The sequence below is a fragment of the Pipistrellus hanaki genome (genome assembly GCF_964339955.1).
Source record: "Pipistrellus hanaki genome assembly, chromosome: 6".
Lineage (NCBI taxonomy): Eukaryota > Metazoa > Chordata > Mammalia > Chiroptera > Vespertilionidae > Pipistrellus > Pipistrellus hanaki.
Window position 1 is genome coordinate 73,415,995 of NC_140508.1, and position 20,110 is coordinate 73,436,104.

Sequence of the window (20,110 nt, forward strand, 5' to 3'; positions counted from 1 at the left end):
GTTTTGTTTTTTTTTGTGTGTGTGTGTGTGTGTGTGTGTGTTTTAATCTGTCTTAAAATAAACATTGGAATTCCAACTTTATTTTATGCTAAATTCTCCTATATATGAATGTATGTGACTCTATTTATAGACCGTCTATGACTTTCTATTGATCTGTCTCTCTGTTCATAATCCAGTATGAGATATTTTCTTTTTATGGCTTTATAATGTGTTTTTATATTTAGTAAGACTACTACCCCCTACTCCCATTACTCATCTGTTTCAAAAATCTCTTGGCTAGTCTTAAATGCTAATTTTTTTTCTATGTGAACTTTAGAGTCAGCTTATCTAATTTCAATAGAAATTCTCATTGATATTTTTATTGGGATCCTATTGCATTTATTGAACTATTTAGGTAAAATGGACTTATTTACAATATTGTGGCTCCCTATCCAATTTAAGTCTTTTTAAAGGTGCTTAGCTCATATTTTTATACTTTCTTTGAATGGATCTTACACATTTCTTAGGAGCTTATTCCTAAGTGTTGTATCTTTTCTCGGTACCAAGTAAATGGGGTCCTCTAACCTATTTCTGAACTTGGCTGTTGTTTGTATAGGAAAGTGTCCAATCATATCTTCAGCAAATAATGCTGTGTTTTGCCAACTCTTTTCTAACTTTCTGACCTTATATTTCTTATTCAACATCTTTTATCTTAGGATTTCAAAGGGGAACCAGCTTTCCTAGGTTTGCAAAAATCACGGCGCCCATTCCAGCTCTTCAGTGGATCTTCCTGGCCTCTTTGGGCTGGGGGCTGGGAGTGGGTTCTTGTGTCTCAAGGGTATTTCCACCGTAAGTTATGATAGTCTGGAGACCAAAACTCTTCGCGCAAATGGATGATGAGTCATAGCAATCAGAGTGGGAAGAAGTGGGAAGTTCCTCTGTAAGGTGCTGACAGGTAAGGCGCCCTCCCAGAGGCTGAGAGAGAGTCCAGTCCTTTTGCTGGGCTCCTAGGCTGGGGGCAAATGTGGCAGAAGGAAGGCAGGTTCTGCCTTTGAGATGAGCACCAGGGAAACAACATGAGGTGGGCGGGGCTCCTGGGCCATGCTCTGAAGGGGACCCTTGCTACATACCATCATGCAGTCTCCATCATGGTGGTCTGATGTTGGGTCCTGCCAAGACACCCCCTGTAACTTACTGAACACATAATAATCTGACCACTCAGTTTATATCCTATATAATAAAAGGCTAATATGCAAATTATCCCCTCGACCAGGAGTTCAACCAGCAGGCAGGCTGGCCAACCGCCCATGTCCCCTCCCCCTCGCCAGGCTGGCCGGACCCCCAACCATGCATGAATTCATTCACTGGGCCTCTAATACAAACACACACACACACACACACACACACACACACACACACTGAGTGGCCAGATTATTATGATCTCTGAACGCATAATAATCTGGCCACTCAGAGTGTGTGTGTGTGTGTGTGTGTGTGTGTGTGTGTGTGTTGATTTCTGAGAGGGAAAGAGAGATAGAAACATCAGTGATGAAAGAGAATCATTGATTGGCTGTGTCTTGCATGTCTTGTATGGGGATTGAGTCTGAAAACAGGGCATGTGCCCTTGATGAGAATCCAACCCAGGGCCCTTAATCCACAGGCCGATGCTCTATCACTGAGCCCAACTGGCTAGGCTTGGTTCCAATTTCTCTCTAACACAGCAGGTCCTCAAATAACATCAATTCGCTCACTGTTGTTTCACTACAACATCGATGAGATGCTGTGGGAACTTAACTCGTGTTTATATCAATTAGCCTGTGGCAAGATTGTTTTTGTCGGACATCGATGAGTGTAGGTGAAGACTTACTGCATATGCTGTGGGTGAGTCTCACCTCTCAGGGAAGCCAGACCCCTCCAAAGCAGGTTTGGGGTCTTGTTTAAACCCCACACAGCAGGAAGCCCCAGTCAAGCACATGGTGAGTGATCAATAGCATTTGTTAACTGAGTTCCCACTCACATTCTAACAGCCCTGGCACTGTCTGACCCTGGGCTTCTGCAGCAGGCAAAGTGGGAAATTGTAGCGGAGGAGGGACTGGGCTCGAGTATAAATAGGAAAAGGAAATGCTTGGACTTTCTCGGCGCAATAAAAGTTATATTATAATATTATATACAATTAAGCCTGAAAATTGCAAGCTTCCAGTTTGTTCTTCCCAGCTGGATGCCAGGCGGTTCTCGTGGTGGATGGCGTCTGCTTAGAAGAAAGGGGCAAGTTCGAAGGCAAATCTGAGGTTTCACTTCCTTCGGAAAACACAGATGCTTGGGGCGGGCCAACTGGGCCTGGTTTCCACACTGCAGTGGCCAGCGGCAGGGAGGCAGATGTGTTCTTCGAGGCATGACCAGGACATCTTCCACCTGGAGAAGCCTTGGCGTTTGACTCTGCCCTCCTTCCTCCCCCAGCCCCTCCCCCACAGGAGCCCCTAGACTCCGTTCCCTCCCCAGAGGTCTGGGGCCAGGGAAGGGCAGGGGCACGCTGTGAGTAATAAGCAGCAGCTTCAGGGTCTAAAGGCAAGATCTTCTAGCTAGTTTCAAGCCGCCCTCCCCTGCCTTCTCCAGGGCCGCTAGTTGCTGGCAGCTGTCAATTCCTCTCCCATCCAGAACCTTCTCTGACCTCCCCACTCCCCTCCCTCTTGGACTCACTTGCCTTTCTGAACTCACCGAGCCCCTGCCTTGGAGCCCAGCACCTCCGCTGTTCATTGTTCCCGCCATACTAAGCTCACACTTCTGTGCCTTACTTTCCACACACAGTGTCCTTTGCCAGAATGCGAGGGTGGACCGCATGCAGAGTGCCTCAGAGGCTGGCGCTGTGCAGCTGTGGTCGTGCCTCTAGGAGAGACATGAAAATAACCCACAAGGTCCAAATGCCATCTAACCCAAGCACACCCTAGTAACTAGCAAAATCTAAGCCCTCCCCACTCATCCACAGGAGCTGGAGCCTTGGGGCAGAACGCTAAAAAGAATGGGGCTCCCGGGGGCTCCGGTGTGTCCCTGGCCTCCCCCCCACCCGCCGCCCCCCCGTGAGGGTGCGACTGGGAAGGACAGCAGAGCAGCTGGGACACCTCCTGGAAAGGCAGCCAGAGGCAGTGGATGCTGAAAGGCAGTCACGTGGGCCTGGTGCTGCTGATGGGGGATGAATGATTTATTTTATTATCTACATTTTCAGTGGCTTAATAAGGTTTAATAAGCTTCCCAGGGAGTTTTCTGGCTCGGGAAATGGCCTCTAATAAACACGAGTAGTAAATCCTTTATTTTGAACATAAAAAGGTGTGCACTTTTTCCTAAGAGGAGGCAAGTCTTCCCCCGCACCCCTGCCTCACTCTCTAATAAATAAAGGATGACTAAATAATTAAAGAACAATAGTTGGAAGGGGCACCACTCAATTTGTCTGGCCCAGACTCCCCCAGGCCAGCCCACTCCCCTCGCCTGCTCTGCTGGCTCTGAGCCCCTCCAGCTTCCTCACGAGACCACTCGGCCCCTTAGTGATTCGTGCTATCTTTTCTGCAAGGTCACCGCTCAGGGACGGAGAGAAATAAACATCGTCAGGGGACATGCGGGTTGTCCAGGAGTCATTTAACCACATTCCTTTGTGACCTTCACCTCACTTACCTTGTATTTCCTTACCTGTAACATGGGTACAACACTGGCCTCACCTGCCATCGAGGAGGTGGAAGTGCTTTGATAAGTAAAGGCTCCAAGCCAGCGCTTGGGCGAGGGGTCCTGGTGGGCAGCTGCTGTGAAGAGGGAGGGGTTCCTCCAGGGGGTAACTAAGCAGCTCAGACACTCACACCCCCACTCCCATCACCAAAGCCCAAGTGAGGTGCTGCCCCTCACTCTTCCTTGCTCGTCTCTAGGTACCTCTCCAGTCTGTCCCAAGTGTGTCTCATCCCTGTAAGAATCGAGGGAGAGAGAAGCTCACCCTGGCTTCTGCCCCCCTCCCTGCGGGTGGTCCTAGACCTTGTTCTGATAAAACCACACCAAAGCGGCACTGAGGGAAGGGGGAGGTGGGGAGGATGGAGAGGGAGGGTCCACAAGGGATGCAGCATGGCATCCGTACAGTCTGGTCTCTGGCACTGGCCTAGTGCTGTGACTTTGGGTAAGTCAACTCACCAGTGAGTTTAGGTTTCTCCTCAGAAAAGTGGGCCCACGAATTCTTTCTGTACTCATGGTTCCTGGGAAAAATACATTTCTCATACATGGATCCTGTATGGAGAAAGGAGATATGAACAGGCTGTTCTGAATCTAAAGCTCAACAGGGCGGTGGCATTGCTAACTCAGGGGCTTCAGCAGAAGACTACGAGGCAGGGGCGTGCGTGTCTGGTCACAGGAGAAAACACTCAGACCCCCAGATATGGGAACATGGAAAAAAATTTTCTGAGACAAGGGAGAGATCCCACGTGTGCCTGCCTGCCAGGCGTGGCCTCTGCACTGGGCCTCAAGTCTTGTTCTGTGGGCGGGGGAGTAGGCACTGGGGGGACACAATTGTGAGTATCAGGGAGGGCCTGCATTCCAGCTGTAAGGGAACATCTGGTGGAGAAGGGAAGCTCAGAGCTCATTTCACAGAAACCAACCAACTCTAAAGCCTGGGCCCGAGGCAAGCTGGGGACCGTGGGCTCGGGCATGTCCTGGCAGGGTGGCAGAGCAGGTGGGGCCGGCTGTGCTCAGCTGTGGGCGCTCTGCCTAGGGCGCTCTGGCAGATGGGGAAGAGCCTAGAAGTGGAAGTGGCCCTGCCCAGCCTCCTTGCCCACGAGGCTCCAGGGCATTCTGGGGGCAAGGGGTGTGGCTGCCCTGCTCAGGGGAGCTGCCAAGGGCAGGGTGGGGCAGCCGCAGAGCTCCAGCTGCTTGGACCAGGCCTCCCCGCCCTCTCTCCTGCCACCCCGCCTCCCAGGTTTCGGCGCCTACACAGACCACAGGAACTGCGGACCTGCTCAGAGGGTGCAGGTAGCCGCTCCCACCTCATTCCATGCCTGGAAGAGAACCACATCCTTCTCGGCCCCTGTGAGGCACCCCCATCGTCACCGCAGCCACCCATTCTGCCAGGTGGCTCTGAATCAGGGAGGGTCTGCATTCCAGCTGTAAGGGAACATCTGGTGAGAAGGGACGCTCATAGCTCATTTCACAGAAACCAACCAGCTCTAGACCCTGGGCAGGCTGGGGCAGTGGAGGAGTTGGAGGCTGGAGATAGGGGAACCACTCCCAGGGAAGTGGGAGCCTGCCAGCTGGGGCCAGCCTGCCCTGGGATTTGGCAGATTTGCTGAGCTGAGCAGGACTTAGGAAGGCACTGGACTTGTGGATCAGCGCAATAGAATTATCTCAGAAGTCACACCATCAGGCAGCCACAGAGGACAGGAAAGAGATGGGACTCAGAAATCAAGTAAATCAAGAAATCAAGTTGCCTCTCGGATCCCCAACCAATGGGGATCATAAAAAGGATAAGGTGAATGAATAGAAGTGCCTTATGAATGACAGGGCTCTGTTCCAAGGAAGAGGATTGGGGCCACCCCTCCACCTTTTGTGATGTTCAGGCTATCTCTTCTCGGCATTTGAACTGATCTCATTCATTCAGGGTCTACCATATTCATATTTCATGGCATCCTGAGCATGGCACAGGCATATAAGAAACAGACGCTGCCCAGAGCAAGTGAGATCCAAGCAATGGATTCCCCATTTTCTAGATAGGCAAACTGAGGGCACTTTGCCTATGCCCCTGTGCCTCACATTCCTGGTAAAAACCAATCCTAGAACATGGGGCCCCTATTTACCAGACAAGCCTGTACCTGGCTGAGGGCCAGGCTTGGCATCAAAACACTCTACTTCTAGTCCTACCTCTGACTCTGATTGGCCGTGTGACCTTGAGCACAGGTTCCTCCCTTGTCTCATCTGTAAATTGAGTATAAAGTTGATACTAGGATCACCTGCCCCATACAAGTGCATGAGACAGGAGATGTGAATGAACCTTAGCAAATAGGACTCACACATGCTAGGGTGGCCTGGGACGTGTAAGAGCTGTTCTCTGAGTCTTTGGTTGGGTGAGGTGCTTACTGGTAAGTATTTGGATCTGCAAAACCATGCGGAAGGCATATTGCTTCTCAGGATGGTCCCACCTCTCTGCCAAAACACCTATTATGAGGCTTCAGGGCATTCTGGGCCCAAGGGGTGTGGCTGCCCTGCTCAAGGGAACTGGCAAGAGTCTATGTATGTCCTGGACTTCAGAAGTGCTAGCATTGGTTGAGCACCTACTATGTATCAGGAGGCGTTAGCTCGTTGGACCCATACAGCAACTCTGTGAGGTCGACACTATTATCATCTCTATTGTGCAGAGGAGGAAACTGAGCTCAAGGATGGAAATACTACGCCCCAGAGGCCATCAGTGTGGGTGTCAGATGTGGACACAGGCGGCCCGAGAGCAGGGCTCTCACCCTCCGCCCCTCAGCGTGGGATGTGGGTTGTCAGGTGACCATCAGCCAACCTCAGCACGTGCTGGCTGGGAGCGGCTTCTGGTGCAATCCCACTCAGGATCCAGGTGAGGCACACCCCCTCTACCCAATAGAATCTGCTCTATCCTTCACAGCTCTGACAGACCCAGCCCACAGGGGCCCAGTGCCTTTCCATTCATACCTCCCATTTACACTCAGCACTGAGCCCCCCAAGCCCCTGGCATGTGTGAATCTCAACTCATCCTCACACCTGGCTCTGATCAAATCTCTGAAGTAAGAGACAAAATTTGGGGCAGGGGAGAGAGTTCAAATGCCCCTGCCTTGTAGAGGGCAGTGTGGTAAAAGGAAATGGGTGTGAACTTTGGCACCAAATACAGCTGGGCTCAAAGCCTGGCTCAGACCCTTGTGGCATTGGGCAAGCCACTTACCTTTCCACACCTTTTCTTTATCCCTGAGTTGGAGGTGGTAATACAAATGTGTACCTTTCAGAATTGTGTTGGTTGAGGAAAGAGTAGAGGTGCGATGCCTGACATGGAGCAGGTGCTCAATAAATGATAGCTAGTATTGATTAGTCTTATAAATGCTGGCTGGCTAGCTTACTTCATTTGGTTATTAGAACTGTACACAAATAAGAAAATTCAAATCACACTCAAGAAATTGGTAGTGGAGGGCTTCTGGATTCTGACGGTGCATTTCTGTGGTGGGAGGTCCTCCGGCCTCTGCCAATCTCCTCACCCCCATCGCTTCTCTGTTCTGCTCATAGAAGCACCCCCATCTGTCTGTAGGTGGTAAACTAAGGGCAAGATCCCTTCTCTTAACAGGGATAGAGGGGAATGCAGGGAAGTCACCCGAGCCAACAAAGTTCTCATTTTATATCTGAATAAGCCAAGGTCAGACATGGGAAGTGCTGCCTTTGTCAGACAGGGTTACTTGGACATTCTGGGCTCTAGAACCTTCCAGTGTGGGCAGAGGCCCTGAGAGGCTGTGGCAGGCCTCCGGACTGCCGGAATCACACCTGCAAAGGTTCCACCTGCCTTCATTCTTCCCCTAGAATCTCCTTCCTCTATTTCCAAGCATCTCTTCCCCTCTTTCCCCCCTCCTTCTTTGTTTCTGATCTGTCTTTATACCTTTTTCTATCCCCTTTGTATCAAAGACCATCTTTTGCTCTAAGCCTCTCCTGGCTGTTGAGTCTTTGTTTTGTTTTGTTTTGGTGTGTGGGGGGGATTCTCTTTCGTGAGCATGTTATTCTTGGAGACAGAACTGCCCTGGCTTAAGCAGTGGGAGGGGAAGGAAGGAGGGCCTGGGTGGGAAGGAGGGAAGGAGGGGGTGGGATATGGCCACCCTTTGGGACACTGCTGTCTGGGTCCTCCAGGGCATGGGAATCTTGGGGTCATCAGGGAAGCTCCCAGAGTGAAGGGCAGGGAAAACGTCTTCCCAAAGAGACAATGAAACAGCAAGCGTCAGCCCTCACCTCCTGCCTGGAAAAACCGCCCAGCTACACAACTACATCCCTCCTCCAGGAATGGGACAAAGGCTACAACCAGGTCACTGTGAGAAGCAGCTGCTGGGCAGAGCAGCCTGGAGTCCAAGGTCACCCCGGCCTGTTGCCCTTTCCTCATCCAGGGCCACTTTGCCCTTCTAACCTCTCATGGTCATGGCATGCTGGTCGTTAGATTTTCCATGACCACCCAATGACAAGATGAGGCCACAGGAGCCCAGAGAGCTGAGAAGCCTCCCAAAGTCTCAGAGCCATGAGCCCTGATTCCCAGGCTCGAGCCAACATAGCTACAAAAGCACAGAGATGGGACATTTAGGCAAAGGGACAGCAGTCTCCATCCCTCAGGGAGCTTGGCTGAGACACCGACCACCAACACATGGTCCAACGGATTCAACTCCTCCATGTAAGAAGGTGGGGGGGGGGGGAGCTTAAAGAATTGTGGGAATTTCCTCCTAAAATAACATTTAAGAACATTTTTTTTCTAAAGGAATAAGCCCTTAGCGAGCAAGAAAAATGGCTCTGATTTCCTGAGATTTTACTGATTTGGGCTTTTCACTCACATGTACAAGGGGAATTTCATTCACAAACAGTCTTCAGAGGGGAGGATCCCTCTGAGGGTCAGGACTCTGCTACCCATTTGGAATCTTCATGAGGAAAGGGTGTAATTTCCTCAGTACATATTTAGTTTTTAAAGAAACTGCTGAGTTGATCACAGAATGGCTGTACCACTCATACTCTTACCAGCAATGTATAAGTGATCCAGTTTCTCCACACCCTCACCAGCATTTGGTGTTAGCATTCCGTTATTTTAGCCATTCTGACAAGTGTGTAGTGATAGCTCACGCCTCTTCGGTGAGCCTTGCTATACCTTTCTCACAGTTGTGTCACAGTTCTGGAGGCTGGAAATCCAAGGTCAAGGTGTCAGCAGGGCTGGTTTCTTCTGAGGCCTCTTTCCTTGGCTTGCAGATGGCTACCTTCTCACTGTGTCTTCACAGGGTCTCCCCTCTGTGTCTGTGTCCTCATCTCCTTTTATGAGGACACCAGCTATAATGGATTAGGGCCCACTCAGGTGACCTCCTTTTAACCTTCATCACCTCTTTGAAGGTCCTACCTCAGGACACAGCCACATTCTGAGGTATTGGAGGTTAAGACTTCAGCCTATGGGCTTGGTGGGGGACACAACTAAGCCCATAACAGTAGCCAGTAGCCAAATGTTAGTCCGTTACAAAAGTCAGAGCATTTTCCAGCAGCATTGAGTCATGAGAGAACATTCCCCCTTGGCCCTCAACCCGCAGATACTGTGTGAGGAAGTAGTAGACGTAGCTCACAGTAGCATCTGAGTGTCAGGTGGCTGTCTGTCCTGGTGTCTCACATGAACAAAGTTGACTTCAGTGAAATCATGCCCATGAGAAGCTTACAAGCCTTTGCCAAACATCATACTGCCCATAGAGGTCAACTCCACAGGAAAAGACCCCATGGGGCATGAAAAGCCCTCACCTATGAGTGGCTCTGCACTGGAGGTGGGATTTAGAAAAGCCGAGAGGGAGAAGGGCTGGAGGAGGGATGCCTTAAGCAAAGCCAGGGTGGTTTGGGCCACCATGTCCACCAGCCTCGCCTCCCTGGCCCAGCATCCCAGAGCTGGGTGTCCCCTCCTGAGACGGCGTCCTCTAACCCAGTCTCCCTCTCTGTGTCTGTCTGCAGGGCTCTGGCTGAGACCATGGCCAATGGCATTGACGAGCTCATCGGCATTCCCTTCCCCAACCACAGCAGCGAGGTTCTGTGTAGCCTGAACGAGCAGCGGCACGATGGCCTGCTCTGCGACGTTCTGCTGGTGGTGCAGGAGCAGGAGTACCGCACCCATCGCTCCGTCCTGGCGGCCTGCAGCAAGTACTTCAAAAAGCTCTTCACAGCCGGCACCTTAGCCAGCCAGCCCTATGTCTACGAGATCGACTTTGTCCAGCCAGAGGCCCTGGCCGCCATCCTCGAGTTCGCCTACACCTCCACACTCACCATCACCGCCTCCAACGTCAAGCACATCCTCAACGCCGCCCGGATGCTGGAGATCCAGTGCATCGTGAACGTGTGCCTGGAGATCATGGAGCCTGGTGGGGACGGCGGGGAGGAGGACGACAAAGAGGACGACGACGATGACGAGGATGACGATGACGAGGAAGATGAGGAGGAGGAGGAGGAGGAAGAGGATGAGGAAGAGGATGATGATACAGAGGATTTCGTTGATCAAGAAAACTTGCCCGACCCCCAGGACATCAACTGCCACCAAAGCCCTTCCAAGGCAGACCATCTCACAGAGAAGGCCTATGCAGACACACCCAGGGACTTCCCGGACTCCTTCCAGGCCAGCAGCCCTGGCCATCTGGGCGTTATCCGGGACTTCTCCATTGAATCTCTGCTGAGGGAGAACCTGTACCCCAAAGCCAACATCCCCGACAGGAGACCCTCTTTATCTCCCTTTGCCCCAGACTTTTTCCCGCACCTCTGGCCAGGGGACTTTGGTGCCTTTGCCCAGCTGCCCGAGCAGCCCATGGACAGTGGGCCCCTGGACCTGGTCATCAAGAACCGGAAGATCAAGGAAGAGGAGAAGGAGGAGCTGCCCCCGCCCCCGCCCCCGCCCTTCCCGAATGACTTCTTCAAGGACATGTTCCCGGACCTTCCCGGGGGGCCGCTGGGCTCCATCAAGGCGGAAAATGACTATGGTGCCTATCTCAACTTCCTGAGTGCCACCCACCTCGGGGGGCTCTTCCCGCCCTGGCCCCTGGTGGAGGAGCGCAAGCTGAAGCCCAAGGCCTCTCAGCAGTGCCCCATCTGCCACAAAGTCATCATGGGGGCCGGGAAGCTGCCGCGGCACATGCGGACCCACACCGGGGAGAAGCCATACATGTGCAACATCTGCGAGGTCCGCTTCACCAGGTGCGCATGGCGGCCCCCGGGTGGGGGCCCAGCTGGGAGAGGGCCGGAGGCTGCGGTGATGACAGCAGAGAGGGGATGGATGGGTGTGTGCAGATGGGGCAGGGGTGCAGGGGAGGTCCAACTGGATCCTAGTTGCACGTCGAATTCATTGCTAGAAGGCGCGCTAGGCACTACTTGGTGCTGTGATTTTCAAGCTCTTTTTAAAAGGGAAACTATTTTCTGTAAAAATAGATATTTCCTTAAATACAGTATTAGGTGGAAGGCAAACATATAAAACAGATCAGAGCAAAGCCGTTCTGGGTAAGGCAGCAGTGAGGAGCCTCAGTACCTTGCTCTCTCAGCCTCCCTCTCTCCCCAGTGTAGATCCACAGAAGTCAATTGAAAAAGTTGAGGAGTAGAATGCAGCCCTTTGATTTGACTTGGAGCATGTTCAACATGCCAGGGCTGACCTAAGTGTATTCTATACCCTCTCACCCCAGCCCTGCCCTGGGGAGATGGGGAGGTGCCATATGGCCTTTGTTTATAGATGAGCACTCGGTCTCCCGGTGGCTGGTTGGCCACTCATAAGTGCAGCTAGGAAATAGCAGAGCCAGGACTTACTCCTACGACAGCAAAATCTATGGCTGGGTGGCTACAGAGAACTCTCAAGTTTTGTAGCCAAAATTGATGGGAGGGATGTGGGGTTCAGTTTGTCCACTGTTGGGTATTGATGGGCCTGGTGTGTTGTGTTGGTGCTGTGAGGCTCATCTTCCCAGCCATGTCCTCAGTGGGGACAGTTCCGGTGGTGGCCTTGCATCAGGGCTTGGTCGTTTCAGTGTGTCGGATGTAGACAGCGTCTGGTGGATGTCTGCCCTGTGACCCTGACCTTCTCGATGAGGTCCTTTCCCCACACGGCCACTGTTTGTCAATGAGTGTACCCTGAGAGACCCACACGTCTGCCAACGGTGCTGCCGTCAGCCGGTGTCTGGGAAATGTCTCCGTGGGAATTGCTGGGGGCTTGTTCTTCTGATTTTCTTCTTCGATGGGCCCAAAGCTTTGGCCTTTGAGGATAAAGTGAAATTTTTTGAATTATGTCAAATATTGAATAAGGGCCATGTTTTTCGGGGAACACAAGTTCTATGAAGTAACGAGACCTACTTACTTTTTTGGGTGGCTTGGAACTCTATCAGAGGTTTTCAGAGAAGGGCATCAGAAATACATGTTCAGGTGACACTAGCATTGCCAAAATAGCTCAGTGGGCTCATTCGGTGACTACTTCTGGCCTTGGAGTCCTCACACAGCTGCTTCTGTGAGGGAATCCCCAAACAGAACTTCTCCCAGACCCTTTGAGCTAACAGCGAAGAGAGAATCTGGACCTGGACCTCAGATTCCCTTCCTGGGATTCACCTGTCCTCAGGTGTCTTTCATTGCTGGCCCTGCCACTCCAATGCTGCCTTAGGTGATGCTTCCCTCTCCCACTCCACCGCCTCCTGAATTCACTGAGCCCCACAGGCCTGGCTAGAACACTTGAATGAGGCTGACAAAGGCCTAGGATAGCAGAAGGGAGACCAACCAGAACATCATCTGAGTCCAGCACAGCTCACTCATCTCCTGCCCCAGCCTAGCCCAAGGGAGTGACTTCAAAGCATTGATACTCTTCCCAGGCCAGATCAAAGACAGTCCAGCCCTGGAGTGGCCTGGAGCTTCCCCTCTAGCTGCCCAGAGTCCAGCTCCCTAACTTTCACGCCTGTCCCCTGTGCAGATGGCTGCCACGGAGACACCTCTCCTGACAGGAGAGACCCAGGTCCACAACTTCCAGGGGATGCATGTGTCAGGGTACAGCACCATGAGCCTGCCCAGCCCCCCAAGTCTCCACCTTTATTCCCTCTCTGTTCCTCCCCTCCAGGCCTTTCCCACATGCAGCTGTGGTCTGTGAGGACCACCATTCTTTGGGCCTTGCCTTCTCTCGGGAGAGTTTTAAACGTGGTCAGTTGCTGCAGACAGACTCCTCTCCCTCCTGACACAGAAGGTTCTCTGAGTAGGCCTCCCAGTGGGCAGCGATGCTGGGTTGCACAGGAGGGCTGCATTCCAGGACCCTTCCTCCCAGCACATTCCTGGTGATCACTTAGGGTGGCCTCGGCCTGCAGCCTCCCCACCCTCCAGATCAGATGGCCTGTGTCCTCCTGGCCATCCAGCCATATGCCCTGCCCTCCCCTCCTCAGAAGGCTGCATTCCAGCCTCCATCAGCACCTCCCCTCACGCCCCCCTCAGGGTTCCCACTGGGCTCTGAGGGGCCTGAGGAAGATCAGAAAGCTCTGGCCCGCCTTCCTGGGAGGCTGGAGGAGGTTTTCCCCAGCTCCGGCAAAGGAGCTGTACTTCTCCCTGTGGGCTGTGCTGTCCCTGGGGAGCACCTCCCAACCCCCTCCCTGGCACATTCTTCAGTCACTGCTTCCTTGTTTCCCTCCTGCCACCTCCCCAGAGCTGCGCTGCACAAATTCTTTTTGGTCTGTGGAGAATGCCAATGCTGGCCTGCCCAGGTCGGGGCTTCCTGTAACTGTCTACAGCCAAATCCCCCTGCAGCCCTACTCTAGGGACCTTCTTTGTTGCTAACTTCCTGCAGCCACCATTTGTAACACCTCCCCTTTCCCTCCTCCCCAGCTGAGGGCTCTTTAGCAGCCATTTAAAGCAACAGCTGCTGCCTCTTTGACTCAGAGTTCCCAGGCTCCCTTGCAAGGCCAAGCTACTCTCTGGAACTGGGCCCCCCGAGGCCAAGGGAACCAGACCTGCTGCCTTCAACCCTCCTCTTGGACAATTTCCCTTTCTGAATCTCAACTGAGCTTCTCTCTGGCCAGGCCTCCTTCCTTTCTCCTAAATTCTGACCCATCCATCTGTCTTGGGGGATGTTGGAGGGGCCCACCCTCTCTCTGCAAGGTGACCCTGAGTCACAGGCTCCAAGCTATGGCCTCAGATGCCAATGCCCAGAATGTCCACACCCCATGAGAACAGTCATTCCTCATGACTTCAGAAGCCACAACAGGGTGGAGGGGTCTGGGGATCCTCCTGACAGAACCCTTCTGTCCCTAAAGCCTGCCTGCACCTTCCATTGTCCACTTCTCCAAGAACAGGGACAAAGGCCTTCCCACCACTGCTGCCTATTCCTTAGAGTCGGAGCCCTCACCTCTGAATCAGCTCCAGATTTCAGTCAGAACCACCAGTTGTCCCACCACCGGTTGCTCCATAAATGAGACTCCCCTGGAGCCCTGAGCAGGACTCCAACCAGACTTGTTTCTGTGGCTCCTTGCTGACCCCACTCAGCTCTGGTTACCACTATAAGTCCCTCTGCCTGTGCCTGAGTCCGTGTTTATATTCTCCAGGAGTTGTCCAATGTCACCATTTTCTTCCTTAAAAAGAGATGGCTTCACCAGGCTGGTGTGGCTCAGTGGTTGACCGTTGATCCCTGAACCAGGAGGTTGCAGTTCGATTCCTGGTCAGGGCACAAGCCTCAGGCTCGATCCCCAGTGGGGGGTTTGCAGAAGGCAGCTGATCAGTGATTCTCCCACTGATGTTTCTATCTGTCTTTCTCTCTCTGAAATCAATTTTTTTAAAAGTTTTTTTGTTTTGTTTTGTTGTTGTTTTTTTAAGAGAGAGACGGCTTCTACTACAACAGATCCCATTGGCTCCACCTTAGGAGAGAGAAGTCTGGATCAAGGCTTCCCTAGGGCCTCTTCATTAGGAGTCCCGCTATTCCCAGAAAGTCTGGAAGCAGGACCGAAGGTCAGGACCACAGGGTTCTGCCAGACCTGGCCCCTAGCACGAGCCTTGAAGAAAAGGGAGCAAATGAGCTCGGGAAGATGAGAGGCACTGTCTCTCTGCATGCCTAAAGTTAGTGGTGGGTCTGCGGCTGCAGCAGGGGCTCCAAGGCTCCAAACAGGGAACCCAGCCCTACACCGTAACCTGCCTCTGAATAACAGCTCTCCAGGGCCATTGAAATGGTATATTCACCTGCCCATAGCAGGTGCTCTATGAAAGGAAGATATAATCACCTTCTTGGTACTTCTTACACCTTTAAGCCAATTGCCATTGAAATGTGATTTATTTTAGATGCCCGAATGAAAAGCCTGGGAGAAGCTGTGGTTATGTATAGTAGGCCCTTGCTATTAGAAGATTTACCCTTTGCATTGTCTATTATTTGAGGGTGACCCCCAGGGTCAATACTACAAATTATGTGCAATAGTGTTTTTGAAAAGAAACCATGCTGTCTCCGTGGTGAGGCTTGAATGAGGTGCTATATTTAAAGCCCCCTGATGACTCTAAGCTGAATTCAGGAGTCAGACAGCCAGTGGGTAAGCCTAGCTGACCACCTAACACCGGTTTCCATCAGGGCCTGGGGGAATGGGTGGGGTCCCAAGACGTAACCCTTAGGGCTGTGTAGTTTTGCTCTCAGAGTTCAAGTGCACTGTGCACCCCACTGAACTTCCTACAGTGGTGAGGAAAGAGGCCTGGCTGGCAGCCAACAGGCCTGATTCTAGTCCCAGCTCTGCCATTAACCTCTGGATGACCTCGGTGACTGTCCTCCTCCCTGGGCCTCAGTTTGCCCACCTGCAGCGTGAAGAATGAGCCTAGGCCCCCGGTTCTTAAAGTGGTCCATGGACTCACTAGCTTCAGCAGCAGTGGCTGCATCGATCAACTTGTTAGAAATGCAAATTCGCTCTCCTCTCCATCCCAGACCTACTGAATCAGATTTCTGAGAGTGGGGCCCAGCACCGTTTCATGGAGCCCTGGTAATGGTTCTGATACAATATCAAGTTTGAGACCCTCTGGCTCAGATGCTCTCTAAGGCTACTTACTGCTCAAACATCCAATCATCTGGAGGAAACAAGGGTTACAGCATGCTGGGGGGAGGATATCACAGCTTGGTACTACGCAGCCTGGGGGCAGCCGGTGGTTGTGGGAGGGGCAGGGGATGTGGAAGAGAGGAGGGTCTGCTGTGTGGAGGACACCAGCCAGCTCACTTCCTCCTCTCTGCCCATCCCACTCCCCACCCCCACATCCATTTCCCAGGTGCCCTCCAGACTTCCTGCGAGCACAGGTGGAAGGGGCAGGTCTGCCCTCCCTGGTCCCCTTCCCTGGTCCCTGCCAGTGTACACAAGAATGTCCTGCCCAACCCCTGAGGAACCAATCGGAAAATGAGAGCCAGTGAGACCTCTAGTGGCCAGGGGGCCCCAGGAGACCAGGCCCTCTGCTCCTGCTGTCATGGAGTTGTGTTAAAGGTGGTTTATTTAAATCTGGCCATTTTAGGGCAGACACCTGAGCTCCACATCTGCTCCGACTTCAAAACTGGGCCAAAAATTACAGGCAGATGTTCCACCCAACACAGGCCTGCAGCGTGGAGATGGGAGACTGGGCACAGGACTGCCTGGCCTTCGGGTCTGGCCAGGGAAGGCTTCAGAATGGTCCTGATCCCTCAAGTTCCTTGCAGCCCCGCTGACTCCACCACAGCCAGGCTGAACCACTCCTTGAGCTGGTTCATGTAAGTTCAGTCTTGAGGAAAAAAACCTAGGATTTCAGCTGTCCTCTCAAGACCACCAGGAGGTGTGTTGAATGTAGGACAACACAAACCCACATTCTCTTCCTCAGCCCGGGCCAGTAGACATTCACATCTGGGCCGAGGTTCAGCCCTGCACAGAGAGGTCAGGTAACGTGCCTAAGGTCCCCCAGCATGTCAGTGGTAGTCTGCAGCTGGAGCAGGGGCTCCCAAGCCCCAGTGCGAGCCCCACCCCACACCATTCTGTACCTCCGAATAATCCCACTTAAACCCTCAGGAGCTTTGCTGTGGATTAGGCTGCATTCTTGTTGCACCTGGCTCTTTTGTAAACCCTGGAATTGTCTGCAGACAAAGAGCAGAGCCCAGGCTTGGGATAAGAAAACACCACGCAGGAGACTTGAACGAGGTGTGCCTGCTTCTATAGCCTCCCAGGTCAGCCCTGAGGACAGATGGAGCTCCACCGCCGGGCTGGGATGGGCCCCGGGGCTCTGGGCCAAAGCACATGACACACTGGAGGGAAGTGGGCATGAGGTTAAGGTGCAACCCAGTTTCAGAGGTCACTGCCCCACGGGAGGACTGAGGACAGACTGCTGACTTATGGGGATGTGTGTCGCCAGCAGGCCTCTTCTCCTGTCTGTAAAGTGGCCCTGATAGACTGGGAGCTTCATCGCTCAAAGCTCAGCAGCAGGAGGGCCTCTGAGTGGGGGAGGTGGTTCAGGACCCTGCTCTTTCTCCAGCCCTCTGAGCCAGGTGACAGCCACCCCTGTTTGGGGTGGGGCAGTGGTGCCATTCCTGGGGTTTGAGACCAGAGCAATATAAGCAGGTTCTGGAGGAGGGGGGCAGGGGGCGTGGGTTAGAGGTGGCTCCCGGCATTCTCTGCGGCGGGGACTAACTCCCGGCTCTGCATTGCAGGCAGGACAAGCTCAAGATCCACATGCGGAAACACACAGGGGAGCGGCCCTACCTGTGCATCCACTGCAACGCCAAGTTCGTGCACAACTACGACCTCAAGAATCACATGCGCATCCACACGGGCGTGCGGCCCTACCAGTGCGAGTTCTGCTACAAGAGCTTCACGCGCTCTGACCACCTGCACCGCCACATCAAGCGCCAGAGCTGCCGCATGGCCCGGCCTCGGCGGGGCCGCAAGCCCGCCGCCTGGAGAGCCGCCAGCCTGCTGTTCGGGCCCGGAGGCCCGGCCCCGGAGAAGGCGGCTTTCGTGATGCCCCCGGCGCTGGGCGAGGTGGGCGCCCACCTGGGCGGGGCCGCCATGTGCCTGCCGGGCCCCAGCCCCACCAAGCACTTCCTGGCGGCGCCCAAGGGCGCGCTGAGCCTGCAGGAGCTCGAGCGGCAGTTCGAGGAGACGCAGATGAAGCTGTTCGGGCGCGCCCAGCTGGAGGCCGAGAGGAACGCGGGCGGCCTGCTGGCCTTCGCGCTGGCCGAGAACGTGGCCGCCTCCAGGCCCTACTTCCCGCTGCCCGACCCCTGGGCCGCGGGCCTGGCCGGCCTCCCTGCGCTCGCTGGCCTCAACCACGTGGCCTCCATGTCTGAAGCCAACAACTAGGCTGGTCCTGTTGGCCCCGGTGCAGCTGCCCTGTCCTCTCTCCCAGCGGGCCCGCCTGCCCCATCCAACGGATCGGAACTTACTCCAAAATCACAAAGAAAAAAATAGATATATACATATATGTCAGCAGCAATGCTATTTTCCAGGCCTCCTGAGGCAGCTGCCTTCCTTTTGCCTGTGTCTGAGATGGGCATCTCCCCTCAGCAGGGCCAGCCTCTCCCTGACTGTCTGGCTCTCACACAGGACTCACAGGGTCCCCACTTCGGAGGAGGCCCCTCGCTGGGTGCTCCCAGCTGTGCCTGCAAAGAGGAGGCTGGGCCAGAGGCAGGCCGGATGGATGCAGCAGAGATGAGGGGATGGGCCTGGGCACACACCTCTGGTTGAGCCCCACAGCCTAAGGCAGAGTCCCTGCTGACACTGCCCCATGGGTCATTTTTCCATCTCCAGAGGCCCTGGGATCCTTATGGCAAATGTCCCATTGGTAGGGAGGCCTCCTGGAGTCAGGAGCGAGGCTCCTGGAGTCCAGGCCCATTTTTCCTCACCGTCCGTGACCTTGAACGGGTCAGCTTCCTGTATCCCAGTTTCACACTACTAGCAAGGGGGGCTGGTGATTTGGTTTTTCCTCTCCCACCACCACCCACTTGTACATGCCTGTACCTCCAAAACCATTCTTGTGAGGGTAGCAGCTGATGAAAACGGCTGGAATGTGGGATTTAGTTGTATCATGCCCACTTCTGTATTAGCACAGATGAGACATGTGGCCACACTAGATACCGGTGACAGAGAGAGAGAGCGGGGTGGGGATTGTCCAAAGCTCACAGACAGCTTTGGGTAAGTCCACACATTTTCCTCTGTTCTCTGGGCAGACTGCTCTGCATGTCTGCGATGACTTTAGCATTTACCTCTCCTCCATGCACTCTGTAGGGCAAGCGTGTCAAACTCGCAGCCCAAGGGCCACATGCCTCATTTATTTGGCCTGTGTTAGCCTTTGAGTTTGATATGCTTGCTGTAGGGAGTCTCGTGGGACTCCTGAGGTCAACAATGAAGGGATGGGGACCCTGACTTAACACCAGTCAACCGCCTGCCTCTACTTTGACCCCTGGAAATAGACCAAACTCCTGGTTCCCCTCGTTTATCTGCTTTTCAGGTTGTGGGTTTCTCTTGGCTGCTTTTGAACACCCTCTACCCTTCCCCCCTGGGATGGAGCTGGGGTGCGTGGCTCCCCTCAGGGCAGGGAGGCTGAGCCTTGGGTCTGACATGGGTCTGAGGGGCTCTGTGAGCTGGGCTGTCCACACACGCTCCCTGGTTCTCGAGTTTTTGTAGCAGGTCCTGAGAAGGAAGACAGCTCTGCTGGCCCAGTGCCTTCCTGGTCTCTCCCCTCTCCTGCCTTCCCTCCCTTTTTTTGCTGAGTCTGCTTTTGTCTCCCGGTAGCCAGGAAAGGAGGAGCATTCACCGGCACGGATTGCTCAGGCTGTTGCTCTCAAGCCCAGAGCCGTGCCCCCCCACCCCCCCACCCCTCCGAGACTTGACTCTTCTCGCCTTGGCTTCTTCCTGCAAACACAACAAACAAAAAGGCCAGAGAAGACCACGGACTCTGTCACGCCCCCAGAGCCCCAGAAGACACCCCTGACGCCTCACACTCTCAGATGCCATTCCGCCCAGAGGGGATTGCTCCGGACACCCTCTTATCTTCACATGTCACTGCCTGGACAGCGCCTCTGAGACTCCTGTCTCCATTCCGGACACTTGCCGACATGCCCTTGTCCCCCCAAGCCAGGGGGATGGGGCTGACCCAAACTTTAAAAGAAAACAAGGGGAAATGAACCAATTGGAATCCAGTGGTATCGGGCTTGTGTTTTTATTTTGTAAAGGTAATGCCTTCTTATAAACTCCATTTTTTTCAGATGACTGGTTAGTTCTCTTTGTTTTCTCTTGGCTGCAGTTTGGATCTGTACATTGTAAAATATCCAAAGATGCTGAGTACTGTACGTTCAAGGAGGACTTGAAGCAAATGGGTTGTGGGGCAGGGGGTCATTTTGTTTTGTTTCCCTTTTATTTTTTTGGATGTTCCGATTTCCCTGTCTAGCTATGGGAGAACTTTTGGATTTTTTTCTATTTATAACTTT

General features: G+C 53.4%; 1 protein-coding gene across 7 annotated transcripts in view; it reads left to right on the forward strand.

Moving 5' to 3' along the window:
• ZBTB7C (zinc finger and BTB domain containing 7C) overlaps positions 1-19,892 on the forward strand; it is a 255,881-nt gene extending 235,989 nt beyond the window's left edge. For all 7 annotated transcript variants that reach the window (XM_084887407.1, XM_084887408.1, XM_084887406.1 and 4 more), the window contains 2 exons: positions 9,670-10,896; positions 17,333-19,892. In XM_084887407.1, the coding sequence (XP_084743533.1) occupies positions 9,686-10,896; positions 17,333-17,984 (1,863 nt within the window). In that variant the 5' untranslated portion in view covers positions 9,670-9,685 and the 3' untranslated portion in view covers positions 17,985-19,892. The remainder of the gene's footprint in view (positions 1-9,669; positions 10,897-17,332) is intronic.
• The last annotated feature ends 218 nt before the right edge of the window (positions 19,893-20,110 follow it).